Genomic DNA, 15,293 nt, shown 5'->3' with positions numbered 1-15,293 from the left:
TTTTTTAAAAAAAACATTTTTATTACTTTTTTTTTTTTACTTATCCCACTAGGGAACATTTAGACTTGCAGCTTTGATCGCTGCTAGAGTACATTACACTACCTACGTAATGTATTCTAACTGTCATTGTGACGTGACAGTTGCACTGACAGGAAGCCTAGGAGTACATGGCAACCCGGAGGTCATTGTCTGGCCTCTGATTGCCACGACAAGCATCGGCAGCCCCCACAATCACTTCATGGGGGCTACCGATGTGCTTCAGACCCCTTAATTGCGGAGACCGCAATCGGTCGCCGCATTTATGGGGTTAATTGCCTAAATCAGCGGCGATGGTCTGCTGACCGGCAAGACCGGAGTGTCAGCTGTCGGGGACAGATGAACTACCGGTTCCCGGACACTGTCCGTTAGGACAGAACGCCGGGAACCGCTCCGCAACTGTACATCCTGGTTCGGGAAGCAAGCCCTCTGCAGGACGTACAGTTGCGGCGAAGCGCGTGAAGAGGTTAAAGCAAGGATGGTAGCTGAAGATTCTTCAGGCCATATGCAGCAGTAGTTGACTGTAGTGATGTCAGTGCTTTGGTGATGGTACATGACCAAGTAAGATTGTAGGTCAACTTATGCCTGAACTGTGATCAAAGACTTACTCATACATCAAAATGAGTCAAATGTATAAGCGGCATCTTTATCAAGCTGAAATAACCCATTCAATGCCACGACAACTCATGTTAGGAATTTAAGGTTTTCAGTGTCCCCTAAAGAGTATGTACACAATGTTTCACACCGAGAAGCCTCTAATCTATAAAAGGAATGCATCACATATCATTTTTTTCCCCTAATTAAAACCAGATAGTGAAACATTTTTCTTTTCAATTTGTTTTTGATTGTAGAGGTTTTTTTTATTATATTTTCAGTACATGATTGTGGGGGCAGCCATCTTGCCTGAGCTGCTATTAAGCGTATTTACAGATATGCTTTACAGCAGCCACATGGACTGTAAGAACCTGTGAGCAGGAGGGGACCTGTCATTGTATTCCTGCCTGTGATAATGAGAGGACTGCTGAGCAGTGATCTCTACAGAGCAGGAAGTGTCAGTGTATTGTGAGGCTCAGTGGCCAGAATGTATTATTATTACATAATAATAATAGGATTATTATTATTTTTTTTTTATTTTCTAATGTCATTCTTTCAAATTGTGTTGAACATAAAAATTTGATTGAAACATAAGGGTCATTTTCTCATGACACATTCCCTTTAATTTAGAAACGGACAATACTACCAAGCAGGTAGGGGACCTAGAAAAGAACACCAGACTCCACGTATAAACAAACGTCATGTTCTTATTCACTATCATGGTATGTTCACATGGAGCGTTTTCAGCCGTTTATCGGGCCGTAAATATCCCGAAAAACAGATGAAAAATCGGAAGCAGAACGCCTAGAAACATCATCTGCCCATTGAATTCAATTGGAAATACAGCGTTCTGTTCCGCCGGGGCATTTACGCAGCCGTTTATTTAAAACTGCCGCGTAAAAAAACACCTGCGAAAAAGAAGTGCATGTCACTTCTTGGGACGTTTCTGGAGCGGTTTTTCTATAGTCTATGAAAAACTGGCAGTTAAAAACGCCACGAAAAACGCGACTAATTAAAAGAAGGCTGGAAAATCAGGAGCGGTTTTCCCTTGAAAATAGCTCCGTATTTTGAGATGTTTTTTATTTTGTGCGCGCACATCCCTTTACTAGAAAAAAAAACAGCCTGTAGGATACCCCATCACCTATCTAAAGCTGACCATACACTAAAGATTTTGGGCAGCAGAAAAGACAGATTGAGGCCGCTTTCACAGTAGTGTAATATGGGTGCTTTTTTGCGCCCATATTACAGATGCAAAACCTGGACCTCTCGCGGGTCATCCGAATTTGAGTTCAACCACCATAAGCTTCTGAGCTGCTCTAACTCCGGCTCTCATGAACGGCGGGAGGTCTAGGTGCTGCATCTGTTATAGAAGTGCAAAAAAAGCACTCTTATTACACTCTGGTAAAAGAGTTAAGTGAAAAGTTGATCTGCCGCGTGGATTTTATTGTCCTCCAGAACGACAACTAGGGCTGGGCAATTAAAAATAGAGAAATAATCGAAATTCAGCGCAATTAAATAGACGTCATCTTGGTTTTAACAATTATTTTCACCCAGTTTAAACTGTATCTGCATCCTCAGGACGCAGATACAGTTGAACGCAGTGGAGGAGCAGTGTCGTCATCGCGCTTGTCTGTGCCAAGCTGCACAGACCTGAGGGAGCTCCTCCACTCGTCATTGGAACGAGATTAGGCGAGTAGGTATAATATTTTTATCAGGCACTATTGGGGTCAGTTATGGGGACATTATACTGTGTGGAAGTCAATTATGGGGGCATTATACTATGGAGAGGCAGCTACGGGGGCATTATACTGTAGGAATGGCAGTTATGGGGCTTTATATATGGTGTGAAGGGCAGTTATGGGGTGCATTATACGGTGTTGGGAGTACTATGGAGGGCAATATACTGTGTGAGGGCTGTGTCAGGTGGTATATCATACAGTAGTATAGAGCAGGCTCAGGGGATAAATATTAATTCAACGGCATAGCAAGCAAAAAGGGGTGTGGCCCAAATAATCGTTCAATTATTGTAATCAAGGTTACATGTTCAATTAATCGTGATTTTGAATTCGGTCATAATTGCCCAGCCCTAACGACAACCATCAAAGACCAACCTTGAATGACCAGTCATTCAGAAAACGACCAGCTTAACCAGCCTTTTTATATTGATACAACTTCCGTCACCAAGAAAAAACAACTTGTATTCAGTTGGACAATAAAATTTAAATCAATCTAAGCCAAATTTCTAAATTTAAATATCACATCTACTAAACCGATAATTTCAGAAGAAGACATGTTCACGCATTCCTCTTCAAAAGGTTAAGAGGCCAGCTGCTTAGAATGCAGAGCTCCGTGACAAATTCAGGTGTGCGGCACTTCCCAGGATACATTTTATATGTACGAACTTATTTTCCAATAGTATTTAAATAAGGTAGGAAGAAGGTCTGCAATGTACAATACATATAAAAAGAACCCTAAAATAAATAATGACCTCAACTATTGGCAACCACTGCAGTCACATGGGATTGCCACTACGAACGGGACAACCAAGAAGGCTATATACTGTATATTACAAAAATGTGGACACCACGAATGAATCACAGATAAACTTCACACATACAAATACATATAGAACATGCTATACATACCTCCCACTGCAGATGTGGTGGTATATTTCGTATTTGTAGCTTCCGACTCCTTAAACAAAAAAAATTTGATGTTAACGTTAAAACTCAGAACAAAATATTTTTGTTGGCATTAGACATTTCTTTGATAGTAAAGCCTAGGAGATAAAAATATACAAAAATCTTTAAAGTGACAATACTCTCAATAAGATCCTGTAAGCCAGTGCTCTAACTGGCTATGATACAATTGCAGGGGAATTCCTATCATTCCTGGTCTTTGAAGTTGAAATCATTCAATTAGCTCACTTCATATCCATCCGGACCCCTTTCCCCTCCCCCCATGATTGGGGAAGGGAAGAGGTTTTTGTTAAGCCCCCTCCCTTTCCTACCTATACGCCATGCTTTTTTTTTTTTTTACAGCATAATGACTTTTGGTGGGCTTCAGAGCTCTAGGAACAAAGTAGATGACTCATGTCTGGTGCTTCACTAGTTAAGAAGTCTGTAAAGAGACATTTCTTATGTGGAACTCACAGCCAGGCGTTTGTGGTAGTGAAGGGCTTGCTGTACAGTGTGTTTAAAAGATGAAGGAGCAAATGCCTGAAATGCCACATACTCCGTCTCCAGGATTCCCAAGAATGCACATGCAAAAGATACAGACGTTACTGGACGTTTTATTTTCAAGGCTCAAACATTACAAAAGATATAGAACAAATCTAAAACTTATAAATATGCATATTATACAGTAATCTAATAATACACAATCACTTCACATAATTAGGTCAAATTCACACAGGCGAGCGTGTTTGGTGCAGTATTTCTCCTTTTGAAATATTGCACCAGCCAGGTGTTAAACAATGTGGAATTCTGAATTCCCATTCACAATGTGATAGGGTGCTGTGCATTTCTAAACACTACAATTTTTTTGCTATTGTAGCATGCTCGATCAGGGGAGGGGGTTGTTATGCTGTTCTTACCATCACTTCGATGATCGCCACTGCATTAACTAGGCCATATTAAACAAAACCAAAACATTCTCCAGAATTCATCCTTCCCATTTTGTAAAAAATTGTAGTTTGTAAAAGTGAACACATAGGCATTAAAACGGTGTATTTAGTGTTTTTACCATGCGACCGAAACCCGCACTGCAGTAACGCGTGGGTTTTTACAGTACATTGCTACTATTTTGGAGTTTGCACGAAAACCGCAGCAAAGTGTTAAAATGCATCCGCATCGTGTGAATACACAAATGTTGCCACTATAAATATACTGTTCTTAGTTTGTGAACAGTGATCGTACACACAAAATTATTATTGAATTGTAATATTAACAGATTGCTTAACTGTACTATAAAGGAGCATGAGAACGAAAACTGTGTATATGTACAATAGTGGTGTAAAAACACATCTAAGAGCCAGTTCACACTGAGTTTGACACGTTTTTTGACAAGAAAACCGGGTCGGAAAACGTGCCAAAAAACGTCCGAAAATGCCTCCCATTGATTTCAATGCGAGGCGGAGGCGTTTTTTTCCCCGTGAGCGGAAAAAACCATCTCGCGGGAAAAAGAAGTGACATGCTCCATCTTCAGGCGTTTACATCTCTGACCTCCCATTGATATCAACGGAGAGGCAGAGAAAGCGTATTTTGCAGCGTTTTCTGCCCACAGTGCTCAATGGCTGCGGGCAAAAAAACGCTCCAAACGGCGTGCAGGCAGATCAAAAATCGGCCTTAAAATTCCAGAAGGGAAAAAAACACCTCTGCCTCGCATTGAAATCAATGGGAGGCATTTTCAGACGTTCTTTGCCACGTTTTCCAACGCGGTTTACGCGTCAAAAAACTCTGTGTGAACTGGCCCTTAGAGGGAACATGGGTGGGAACCCGGCCTAAGTCTTGGCAGCTCCTGAGCGGGGCAGTTAGGGAGCAGGGCACGTCTCCATCAATGGTGGGCGATAGGATGACCAACAGTAATAGCCCCAGTAAACCCTAATATAGCGACTAAATAAAAAGAGAACGTTTTTTTTAATTAGTTTTAATTACTATAATATTACAAGACCACCAGTAAAAATCGACAGTTATAAACACCAATTATAGGCATCAATGAAAGAATCTCATTACAACACTGCCCCTGAAGATCGTGCCACACAGACCCCCCCCCCCCCTGCAGATTGTGCCACACAGACCCCCTCTCCCCTTGTATATAGTACTACACAGCCCCCTTCCTCCCCTTGTGTATATAGTGCTACACAGCCCCCTTCCTCCCCTTGTGTATATAGTGCTACACAGCCCCCTTCCTCCCCTTGTGTATATAGTGTTACAGAGCAATTCCCCCCCTCCCTGTATATAGCGGTGCACAGCCCCACTCCTCCCCTTGTATACAGCACCACTCCTCCCCTTGTATACAGTGCTAGCAACGCCACTGCATCCGCCCACTGCCCGTGACAGTGGACGGGCTTTAAAAACTTTAGTGAGCGGGCGGACCGTGGGAGGTGCACCTTATAGGGAACACTGGTTCCCACTTCGTGTAAACGCTGCAGAATTTCCACAACAGAATTCAGTGCGGATATTCCACAGCATTTACAGTAGCAAAGTGAATAAGACTTAGAAAATCTCATGCCCACCCTGCGGGGGAAAAAATATGCAGCCGACGTGTGGAAAGTGTTGTGCGGTGCGTTTTTCAATTCCGCAGCATGTCAATTTATGCTGCGTGTTCTGTGCAAAGATGCTGTGTGTTTGGCCCATAGACTTCAATGGGGAGCAGAAATTCCACAGCAGATTTACGTTGTTGCGGTTTTTACAGCGTTTACCCAGTGGAAACGCAGTAAAAACCGCTGGAAATCCGCGGGTGCACATATACTTTGCTATAACCAATATTTAATATGCAGGTAAAACAGCTGCGGAAAAACCACAGCATTTCCACAGCAACATGAGCAGGAAAAGCACTATTTGGTGCGGATTTCTGTGACAGATTTACCAGCGTTTTTCTACAGATTCTGATGCAGATTTTCTGTTGCAGAAAACCTGCAGCGTATCCTGTGTGTGGGAACATACCCGTATACTTTTAACAATTTTGATGGTTTGACGTTTTCTTAAACCACCAATTTAGGAATAGCAGTCTGTAAATTGTTCACCAGAAAGGTCACAATAAACAGCATAAATATCGGTTACATTACAATGCATTTTCAGTCACAAGGTGAAGAAAAAACAATATTTGGGGTTCATGTACTGACCAATCAGTAAGGTCCCAGTTTCCATCCGCATACAATCTTTTGCACAGTTAACATAAGATTTCAGCAGAGAAGAAAAATGGAGTAAAACATGGCTAACTTAAGAGGCACACGCCTCTTAATAAATTTAGGCACATCGGTTTGCTTGTGCGCCAGAAAAGGGAGTCGATTAGCTGGACTAGACTGCCGCAATAATTTACATTAGTTTCTGGCATAAATAATGAATTTGGTCTGGGCCACGATCCTGCCGCTAAGGCCAAGCCCCTATTTTGAAAACTGGTGAAGATAGTTTAAAAATGCAAAAATAATTGTAGAGCAAAAAAAATAAATAAATCACTCATTTTCTTTTCTATGTCAGAAAAACGGACCAAGCGTGCTTAACAATTTCACTTCTAAGGCTGGGTTCACACGTGCATGTTACGTCCGTAATGGACGGAACGTATTTCGGCCGGAAGTCCCGGACCGAACACAGTGCAGGGAGCCGAGCTCCTAGCATCATAGTTGTGTACGACGCTAGGAGTCCCTGCCTCTCCGTGGAACTACTGTCCCGTACTGAAAACATGAATACAGTACGTGACAGTTGTCCTGCAGCGAGGCAGGGACTCCTAGCGTCGTACATAACTATTATGCTAGGAGCCCGGCTCCCTGCAGTGTGTTCGGTCCGGGACTTGCGGCCGAAATACGTTCCGTCCTTTACGGACGTAACATGCTCGTGTGAACCCGGCCTTAGAAGTGAAATTGTTAAGCACGCTTGGTTTCCCAAAGCAAACTTTAATCGGGTTGCAAGATCTCTGCAGATTTTAAAACAGTCTTTAGGGGTTTTCACACACAGTGTTTGGCTAAAAAAAACAAAAAAACGGCATCAACTACTGCAGTGGTGGTTTTCCAACAAAGACAGAAGTGGATCCAGAAGGAAGTAGAAGTCCTTCCTCTATATTTCCCATTTCCTTTTGAATCCACTGTTGGCTTTAGCTAAAAATAAAAAGACAGCATAGTTTTCCAAATAACGCTGTGCGAACATACATAACAGAGTTTGATGCTTAAAAATTGCATCAAAACAGCAGCTAGATGCAGGTAAAATCCACAATAACATTGCTCCTTTTTTTATTCATTTTTTAGGTGTGAATATTGCATATATATATATATATATATATATATATACATATATATATACACATATACATACACACACACGTTTCCATCTCAGAATTGTAAGATATATTGAGATGCACGTGTAGGTCAAATTACTTGAAATCTCGTTTACTTTGCTGGTTCTGTATTACGCTGCGTGTGCATGAGGCCTTGGGCGGGATTCACACGACCGGGTCGCGCCCGAGCCCCGGCCGGTAAAATCGGCCATTCTGCCCGGCCGGTTTGCATAAAGTTTTGCATCCGTACCGGGCCGGGCAGATCTGGACAGCGACATCAGCGGCAACTCCTGAAGGGGAATACCCATGTGTTCGGGGATTCCGCTTCAGGAGTTTCCCCTGATGTCACTTCCCAGATATGGACAGAGACATCAAGCGCTCTGTCCAGGAGCGGAATCCCCGAACACACAGGGATTCCGCTCCTTCAAGGAGCTAAAGTGCGGCTAGCACATAGAAGAGCAGGGAGATACCTCCCTGCTCTGCTATAGTGGCGTCGCTGCAGCCATCGAAGGTGTCGCCGGGCCAGGGCGCTTTTAAAACAAGCAGGGGAAGGGAGCCAGCGCAGCGCTCCCTCCACCTGCTGTACACCCCGGCCCTGCCACACAGTGTACAGCGATGCCATTCGTCAGAATGGCATCAACTCCTCCTCCTCACATGCACTCTGCGCTGTGAGGAGGAGGAGATAGAGCGCAAGTGCCGGAAAAGCCGGCCATCGCTCGGGACACATCCCGGTGATTGCCGTGTATTACCCGGCCCCATAGACTTCTATGGGAGCCGGGCGGCCGGGTACCCGGCCGAAGATAGAGCATGTCCTATTTTTTGACGGCCGGTTTTCCTCATTCCATTAGGGGTCTATTATTCCTAATGCAGCCGGGTGCCGGCCGATTTATGAACGGCCGGCACCCGGCCGGGAAACCCTGTCGTGGGAATGAGGCCTTAGGCTGCAGTTGCGCGAAGCAGATTTTGTTGCAGAAATTTCTGTGACTGAAAATCAGTACTACTCACCTGAATGTGGTTGTTTCTGCAGGTGTATGGATCTCTGCAAGTTCAATTCAAATGAATGTAACCGATTTTTAGTTGCAGAAAATTTCTACAACAAAATTTGTTGCGTGTGACTGCTCCCGTAGGGCTCGTCCACACGCTGCAGAATTGCCGCCTTTTTTTCTGGCCAGAAATTCAGTCTGGAAAAAACGCAGCATTATTCAGTAGCCGCATAGTGGATGAGAATAAATACAATACACACCAAATTTCTGCCATAAAAAACACAAAAAATGGTACGCTTTTGCCGCAGCGGAATGTCTGCATTTTTCAACGGAATTGCTGCAGAAATGTTCTGCAGCAATTCCATTGTGTGTTGACAAGCCCTTAGGCCCCATGCACACGACCATAAAAATGCCCGTAATTACGGGCCCATAGACTTCTATTGGCCACGGGTACTTTCCCGTTTGCGTACGGGAAGGTGCCCGAGCCGTTGAAAAATATAGAACATGTCCTATTTCAGGCCATAATTAGGCAGGCCTATAGAAGTCCATGGGGTCCCCGGAATTACAGGTGGCTATGTGTGTGCACCCGTAATTACGGGAGCGTTGCTAGGCAACGTCAGGGGATTTCAATATTTGAAGAGAAGCAGCGAAAATGGCGTCTCAGCGATCATGTGACCCTTTTAAGGTGTTTGGACATGGTTGCGACATTTACAGCCCCCCTTTTTTTTATGGTTCCGTAAATACGGGTGGTATACGGACGACAACGGACAACATGTGATAAAGGACCGGTATTTACAGGAGGGAAAAAATACCGTCGTGTGCATGGGGCTGGGTTCCCACATTGCAGATTTGATGCAGATTTCACATGCATTTTTTTTAATTTCTCTCTTTTGGAGGAATTGCTATTTTAAGCCAAAACCAGCAACAACCACAACAAACCAATTAACAGCAGAAATATAATCTGCACTTAATATTGCATTTTTTGATGCGGTTTTTACATTTTGATGAAGACATTTGGTGCGTTTATGCTGCAGATTCTGGAGTATTTTTATTTTTAATAAACTTGTCAGATACAATTCTGAGACGGAAATACAAAATAAATTAACGTGCTGCAGAGATTTTAAAATACGCACAACAGGTCAATTTATTTGCGGAAAAGATCTGCAATGTGTAAACTAGATTACTTGAAATTTCTTTGCTGGTGCTGTATTACGCTGCAGGAAAGTCCACATGTAATACGCATCATGTGAATGTGGTCTTAAGGTCCTTTTGCAAGGCCCGACACGAGCCGTGTAAACTAGCGTAGATTGGCGACACAGCACTAGTTTGCTCCTTTTACAAGGAGAAATTATCAAACCACTATCCACAGGAGTTATTCTGCATCACATGGACTTGTAAAGTACTATACTGTGTAAATACCTCAACAAGGACCAAAAAAAAAAAAAAGTTAAAAAAAAAAAAAAAAATTTGCAAAAAGTGGCAGAATTCACTTCCGTTTAGCGCAAGTTTTTATGAAAAAAAAATAAAAAAAAAATATATATATATATATATATATATATATATATATATATATATATATATATATATATATATATAAATAAATGTGTATCAGTGTGTTTGGTGCAACATTTCAAAACTTTTATAAAAATTATTTTTACTTTTTGAGATACAGCTGCTTTGTATCCTGTATACAGAGCAGCAGTATCTTGAGCGGAGAACAGAATCTGTCAGGTCAGCGGGACTGACTGGTTCAGTGACAGACCTGATCGATAACAGGTCGTTCGAACCCACTAAGTAATGAACTTAGATGCCATCGGTAAGGCCTTGTCCAAATGTAACGGAATTGCTGCAGAAATTCCGCTGTGGAAAAGCCACACAATTTCCTGCGTTTACTGCAGAAAGTGATGCGGCTTTTGCTGCATTTTTCTCAATGTTGGGAGATGGGGACTTCTCCTCTGAAAAATGCAGCAATTCAGTCCACTTTTCACAGCATGGTCATGCTGTGGTACGGAAAAAAAAAAAAAAAGCCACCGCAGGTGAACTTCTGCTTGGGAAATTTACGCAGCATGGATAAGATTTGTTAAATCTCACCCACTTTGCTGCTACTATAGTCTGCTGTGTATTTTCTGTCCGCAATTCCGGACAGAAAATGCGCAGCAATTCGGCTACATGTGGACAAGCCCTAAAAGCTCGATCCTGCTTGTCAGATACACGCAGGTCCCACTGTCACTGAACCAGTCCCGCTGACCTGACTGATACAGGTTTCAGCGCTAGATACAGCTGCTCTGTATACAAGATACAAAAGAAGCTGTATCTCAAAGTAAAAAATAATTTTTAATAAAAAAGTACTTAGAAAGTTGCTCACATTTAAAAAAAAACAAATAGATTTCAAAACGATGTACAAAGCCTTTAACACCTTGAGCACGCAGCCTGTTTTAGCCTTAAAGGGGTTTTTCTACGAGCGACGTTTAGGACATATCCACAGGATATGTCGTAAACGTCAGATAGATGCGGGTCCCACCTCTCTAGAACGGGGCCCCCTAAACCCCATTCTAGCTTTGTCTGCCATTGCGTGCTCCCGGCCACTTCCTGAACTTATGGTCGGGAGTTACGAAAACAGCGTAGCTCAGCAAGCTACGCTGTTTTCGTAACTCCCATAGTTGTGAATAGCCGTTACTGAAGCAGCGTAGCATGCAAGCTACGCTATTTCCGTAACTTCCATTCAGTTCTATGGGGCTTAGGAAAACCGCGTAGCTCAGCGGTGTGTTGCAACCCATTAGACGTGGCGGTCGCTGTTAACCACCGCATTTAAGCGGTTAATCGGCGGGGACCACCACTGTGATCCGACCGGACGTCGTCCCTCAGTCCTAAGGCTGCTAGTAGAGATGCTGGGCGTAGGGGAATCCCTGTACGCTTCGTTAGGAGAACACGTAAATTAATGGGCTGCAGGCACAAGTACCAGCGCTGCAGCCCGTTACTTTACGTGGGGTGGTTGGGAAGGGGTTAAAGATCACTGCAGTCAGGCACCCCTCAGCCTGAAATGGGTAATTACACACAGCAATAAACTACATTTAAAATTACGAGCGAATGCAAAGATGATATACTTTAGGACATTTTAGGGTATGTTTACCTGTGGCAGAAATTACTGCAACTGTCCCATTCATCTGAATGGGGCTTGCAGAAATACACGCACATGCTGCAGAAACAGTCCCATTCAGATGTATGGGAGAGATTTCCTGTCGCAGAAATTTCTGCTACATGTGAATATACCCATAGAAAACCGATAAATTACAAAGGCGTGTGTAAACCTTAACCGTAGGGTCTATCCACATAGCAATGTGCGAGCGCCAGCACACTGCGTCCCTTCAAGTTTGTATTGCTTGCCATTAGGCACGGTGTGCCACGATATGGAGAAATTACCTCAGTAATAAAAATTTACAAAAGAGTAATGCCACATTTTTTTTCACACAAATTCATACTAAATATGTGAGAAAAATATCAAGGTGTGATTATCTAAAAATATTAGTCACAGCATGGGCCCAAAGAATTATATTGTGCCCTATTTCAGATACATACCACATGTCTACATAATACACAACGCATTCCAAATTATGCAAATGTTATTTTTCGCTGATTTTCCTAAATAGTCGATGCAAATGACAAGTCAGTATAATCTTCAAGCCATCAACCGTTGGAGTATAATGCGAATTTTATTGAACAAATCTCCTAATCATAACAGGTTTTTTTTTTAGACGTAAAAAACTCAAAATGCACATTTTAAAGGTTGTAAAGAGAACTAAAAGGGTAATTTGTTGAATTTGCAGCATCAGGAGGTCATATTTACAGAAATCAAAAGCTCGTTCAATCAAAAAAAAACGTAACAGGTCAAGTTACATGTTAACATAGGACCCCTTCTTTGATATCACCTTCACAATTCTTGAATCCATTGAATTTTTGACTATTTGGACAGTTTCTGCTTGAATATCTTTGGAGGATGTCATAATAGCCTCCCAGAGCGTCTGTTTTGATGTGAACTGCCTCCCACCCTCATAGATATTTTGCTTGCGGATGCTCCAAAGCTTCTCAATAGGGTTGAGGTCAGGGGAACATGGGGGCCACACCATGAGTTTCTCTCCTTTTATGCCCATAGCAGCCAATGACAGAGGTATTCTTTGCAGCATGATATGGTGCATTGTCATGCACGAAGATAATTTTGCTACGGAAGGCACGGTTCTTTTTTTTGTACCACGGAAGAAAGTGGTCAGTCAAACTCTACGTACTTTGCAGAGGTCATTTTCACACCGTCAGGGACTTACCAGCTCTCTCCCCACGATTCCAGCCCAAAGCATGACTCCGCCACCTCTTTGCTGACGTCGCAGCCTTGTTGGGACATGGTGGCCATTCACCAACCATCCAGGGTTGCACGGCACTCATCAGTAAACAACACGGTTTGAAAATTAGTCTTCATGTATTTCTGAGCCCACTGCAACCGTTTCTGCTTGTGAGCATTGTTTAGGGGTGGCCGAATAATAGCTTATGCACGCTTGGAAACCTCTGGAGGATCCTACACCTTGAGGTTCGCGGGACTCCAGAGGCACCAGCAGCTTCAAATACCGGGTTGCTGCTTTGCAATGGCATTTTAGCAGCTGCTCTCCTAATCCTATTAATTTGTCTGGCAGAAACCTTCCTCATTATGCATTTATCTGAACGAACCCATCTGTGCTCTGAATCAGCCACAAATCTTTTCACAGTACCATGATCACGCCTAAGTTTTCCTGAAATATCCAATGTTTTCATACCTTGTCCAAGGTATTGCACTATTTCACGCTTTTCGGCAGCAGAGAGATCCTTTTTCTTTCCCATATTGCTTGAAACCTGTGGCCTGCTTAATAATGTGGAACGTCCTTAAGTAGTTTTCCTTTGATTGGGCACACCTGGCCAACTAATTATCACAGGTGTCTGAGATTGATTACAATGATCCAAAAAGCCCTAAGACAATACCATCCATGAGTTTAATTGAAAAAGTAATGATTAAATGTTTATGACACTTAAATCCAATGTGCATAATAATTTGGAACACAATGTAGAGACACATGCACGACGCAGTTTTCCGGTCTCAATCAAGAAATTTGTATTTTCACAGACTACAAAACCTGTCCAAGTCTAGGACCAAATGGCAAAACTCAAGAAGATTCTGAATGTCCAGTCCACACAGAAGACTCTGTACCGAAACAGGGCGAATAATTCTGCAATAACATACCTGGTAAAAGAATTACTACATTTGACCTGATGTACTTTACAAATGGAGACAAAGAAAAAGAAAATTCCTGGAGTTCTTCTTAAAAGGTGGCCAAACGCTTTATTAGCAGTCGGCCGAAAGCCATTCCTCTTCGAGCATACATGCGTTTTCAATGGTGAGAGGGGAATAAGCCACTGTCGGACTCCTCCGGCAGTTGCTTATCTCCCGCGGGAAAAAAGCATTGGGCATGTTGAAATATACCCGATGCTCCTCTCCCCCGACATCTGTAGTCGTTGAGTCGGGACACTGTACAGTGTTGCCAACTTACCTTATCTGGGTCTTCAGCAGTACAATGGAGTTCTAGTGGCCAGTGTCAACACTGGAATATGTAAAGTTTTTTTTTTCATGTGGATAGTCACACAAAAATATAAAACTTTTTTTTTTTTAAAATGTATAATTAAAACCCAGATGCAAGTTATAAACTACTTAAAGGGAATTTGTCAATGAGCGTGTATACCAGCCATGAACTGGTTCATAAACTGATTTAGTTAGGCATACACTCACCTATTTTAGAATAATTTTCACACACCGATACAAGTTAAAAAATTGAATAATCTAATTCTGCATGTACAAAAACAAGCCTGCATTGAAATAGAATAAAATGCATCTCATATACAAATCGACACAAGTCAATTTGAAAAACCCTTAAAAAGAAGCTCACTAAATAAGATAGTGAACATAAAGCAAAAAAATAAATAAAAACCACCACAATACGTACAGGTGTCAATAACTTGGAAAAACGTGGTCACCAGGTGGCAGTGGTCTACTGTAGTCTATGGAGGGCAAGCATCAGGGCAAACTCACACGTGTTCCTTTTATCCATTCTTTTACACAACATTCAAACTGGTGTCTGTATGAAGACCGACTGGGCATCCGTAGCATGTTTGGATACATTTCTGGAACATTGCCTTTCAAGCGCTGAACATTTTTGAAAACTCAAAAATAAAGCCATTAAATAATTTAAGTAAATGATTTACCCCTTATGGCCTTTCTACATGCACCAATTTATTTAGACGCCTCAAATTCTCTAAAATATAATAGTTGCTTGTTTGTCTTCATGAGGCTTAGAAAGAAAGTCTTAAGTTCTGCAAGTTACCTTTAACAAAATAAAATCCGTAAGCGCTGGGAAATTTCCGCAAGGGAATTATGTGCGGAAATTCTGCAGCATTTACAATAGCAGTAAAGTGAATGAAAATCTCATGCCCACACTGCAGGAAAAAAAACGCACAGAAGTCGTGCGGAAAGCGTTCTGCGGTGCGTTTTTCAATTCTGCAGCATGTCAATTTATGCTGCATGTTCTGTGCGGAGATGCTGCGTGTCTGGCCCATAGGCTTCAATGGGGAGCAGAATTTCAGCAACAGATTTATGTTGTTGCGGTTTTTACATCGGAA

General features: G+C 42.4%; 1 protein-coding gene across 1 annotated transcript in view; it reads right to left on the bottom strand.

The window, feature by feature from the left end:
* The window catches only part of IGF2BP3 (insulin like growth factor 2 mRNA binding protein 3), a 119,923-nt gene that overhangs the window by 63,220 nt on the left and 41,410 nt on the right, over positions 1-15,293 (bottom strand). Inside the window, exon 3 of the mRNA XM_075828658.1 lies at positions 3,276-3,324. Within this exon, the coding sequence (XP_075684773.1) occupies positions 3,276-3,324 (49 nt within the window). The remainder of the gene's footprint in view (positions 1-3,275; positions 3,325-15,293) is intronic.

This window comes from Rhinoderma darwinii, chromosome 5, assembly GCF_050947455.1.
Source record: "Rhinoderma darwinii isolate aRhiDar2 chromosome 5, aRhiDar2.hap1, whole genome shotgun sequence".
Classification (NCBI taxonomy): domain Eukaryota; kingdom Metazoa; phylum Chordata; class Amphibia; order Anura; family Rhinodermatidae; genus Rhinoderma; species Rhinoderma darwinii.
This window is presented reverse-complemented; position numbering and strand designations above follow the sequence as displayed.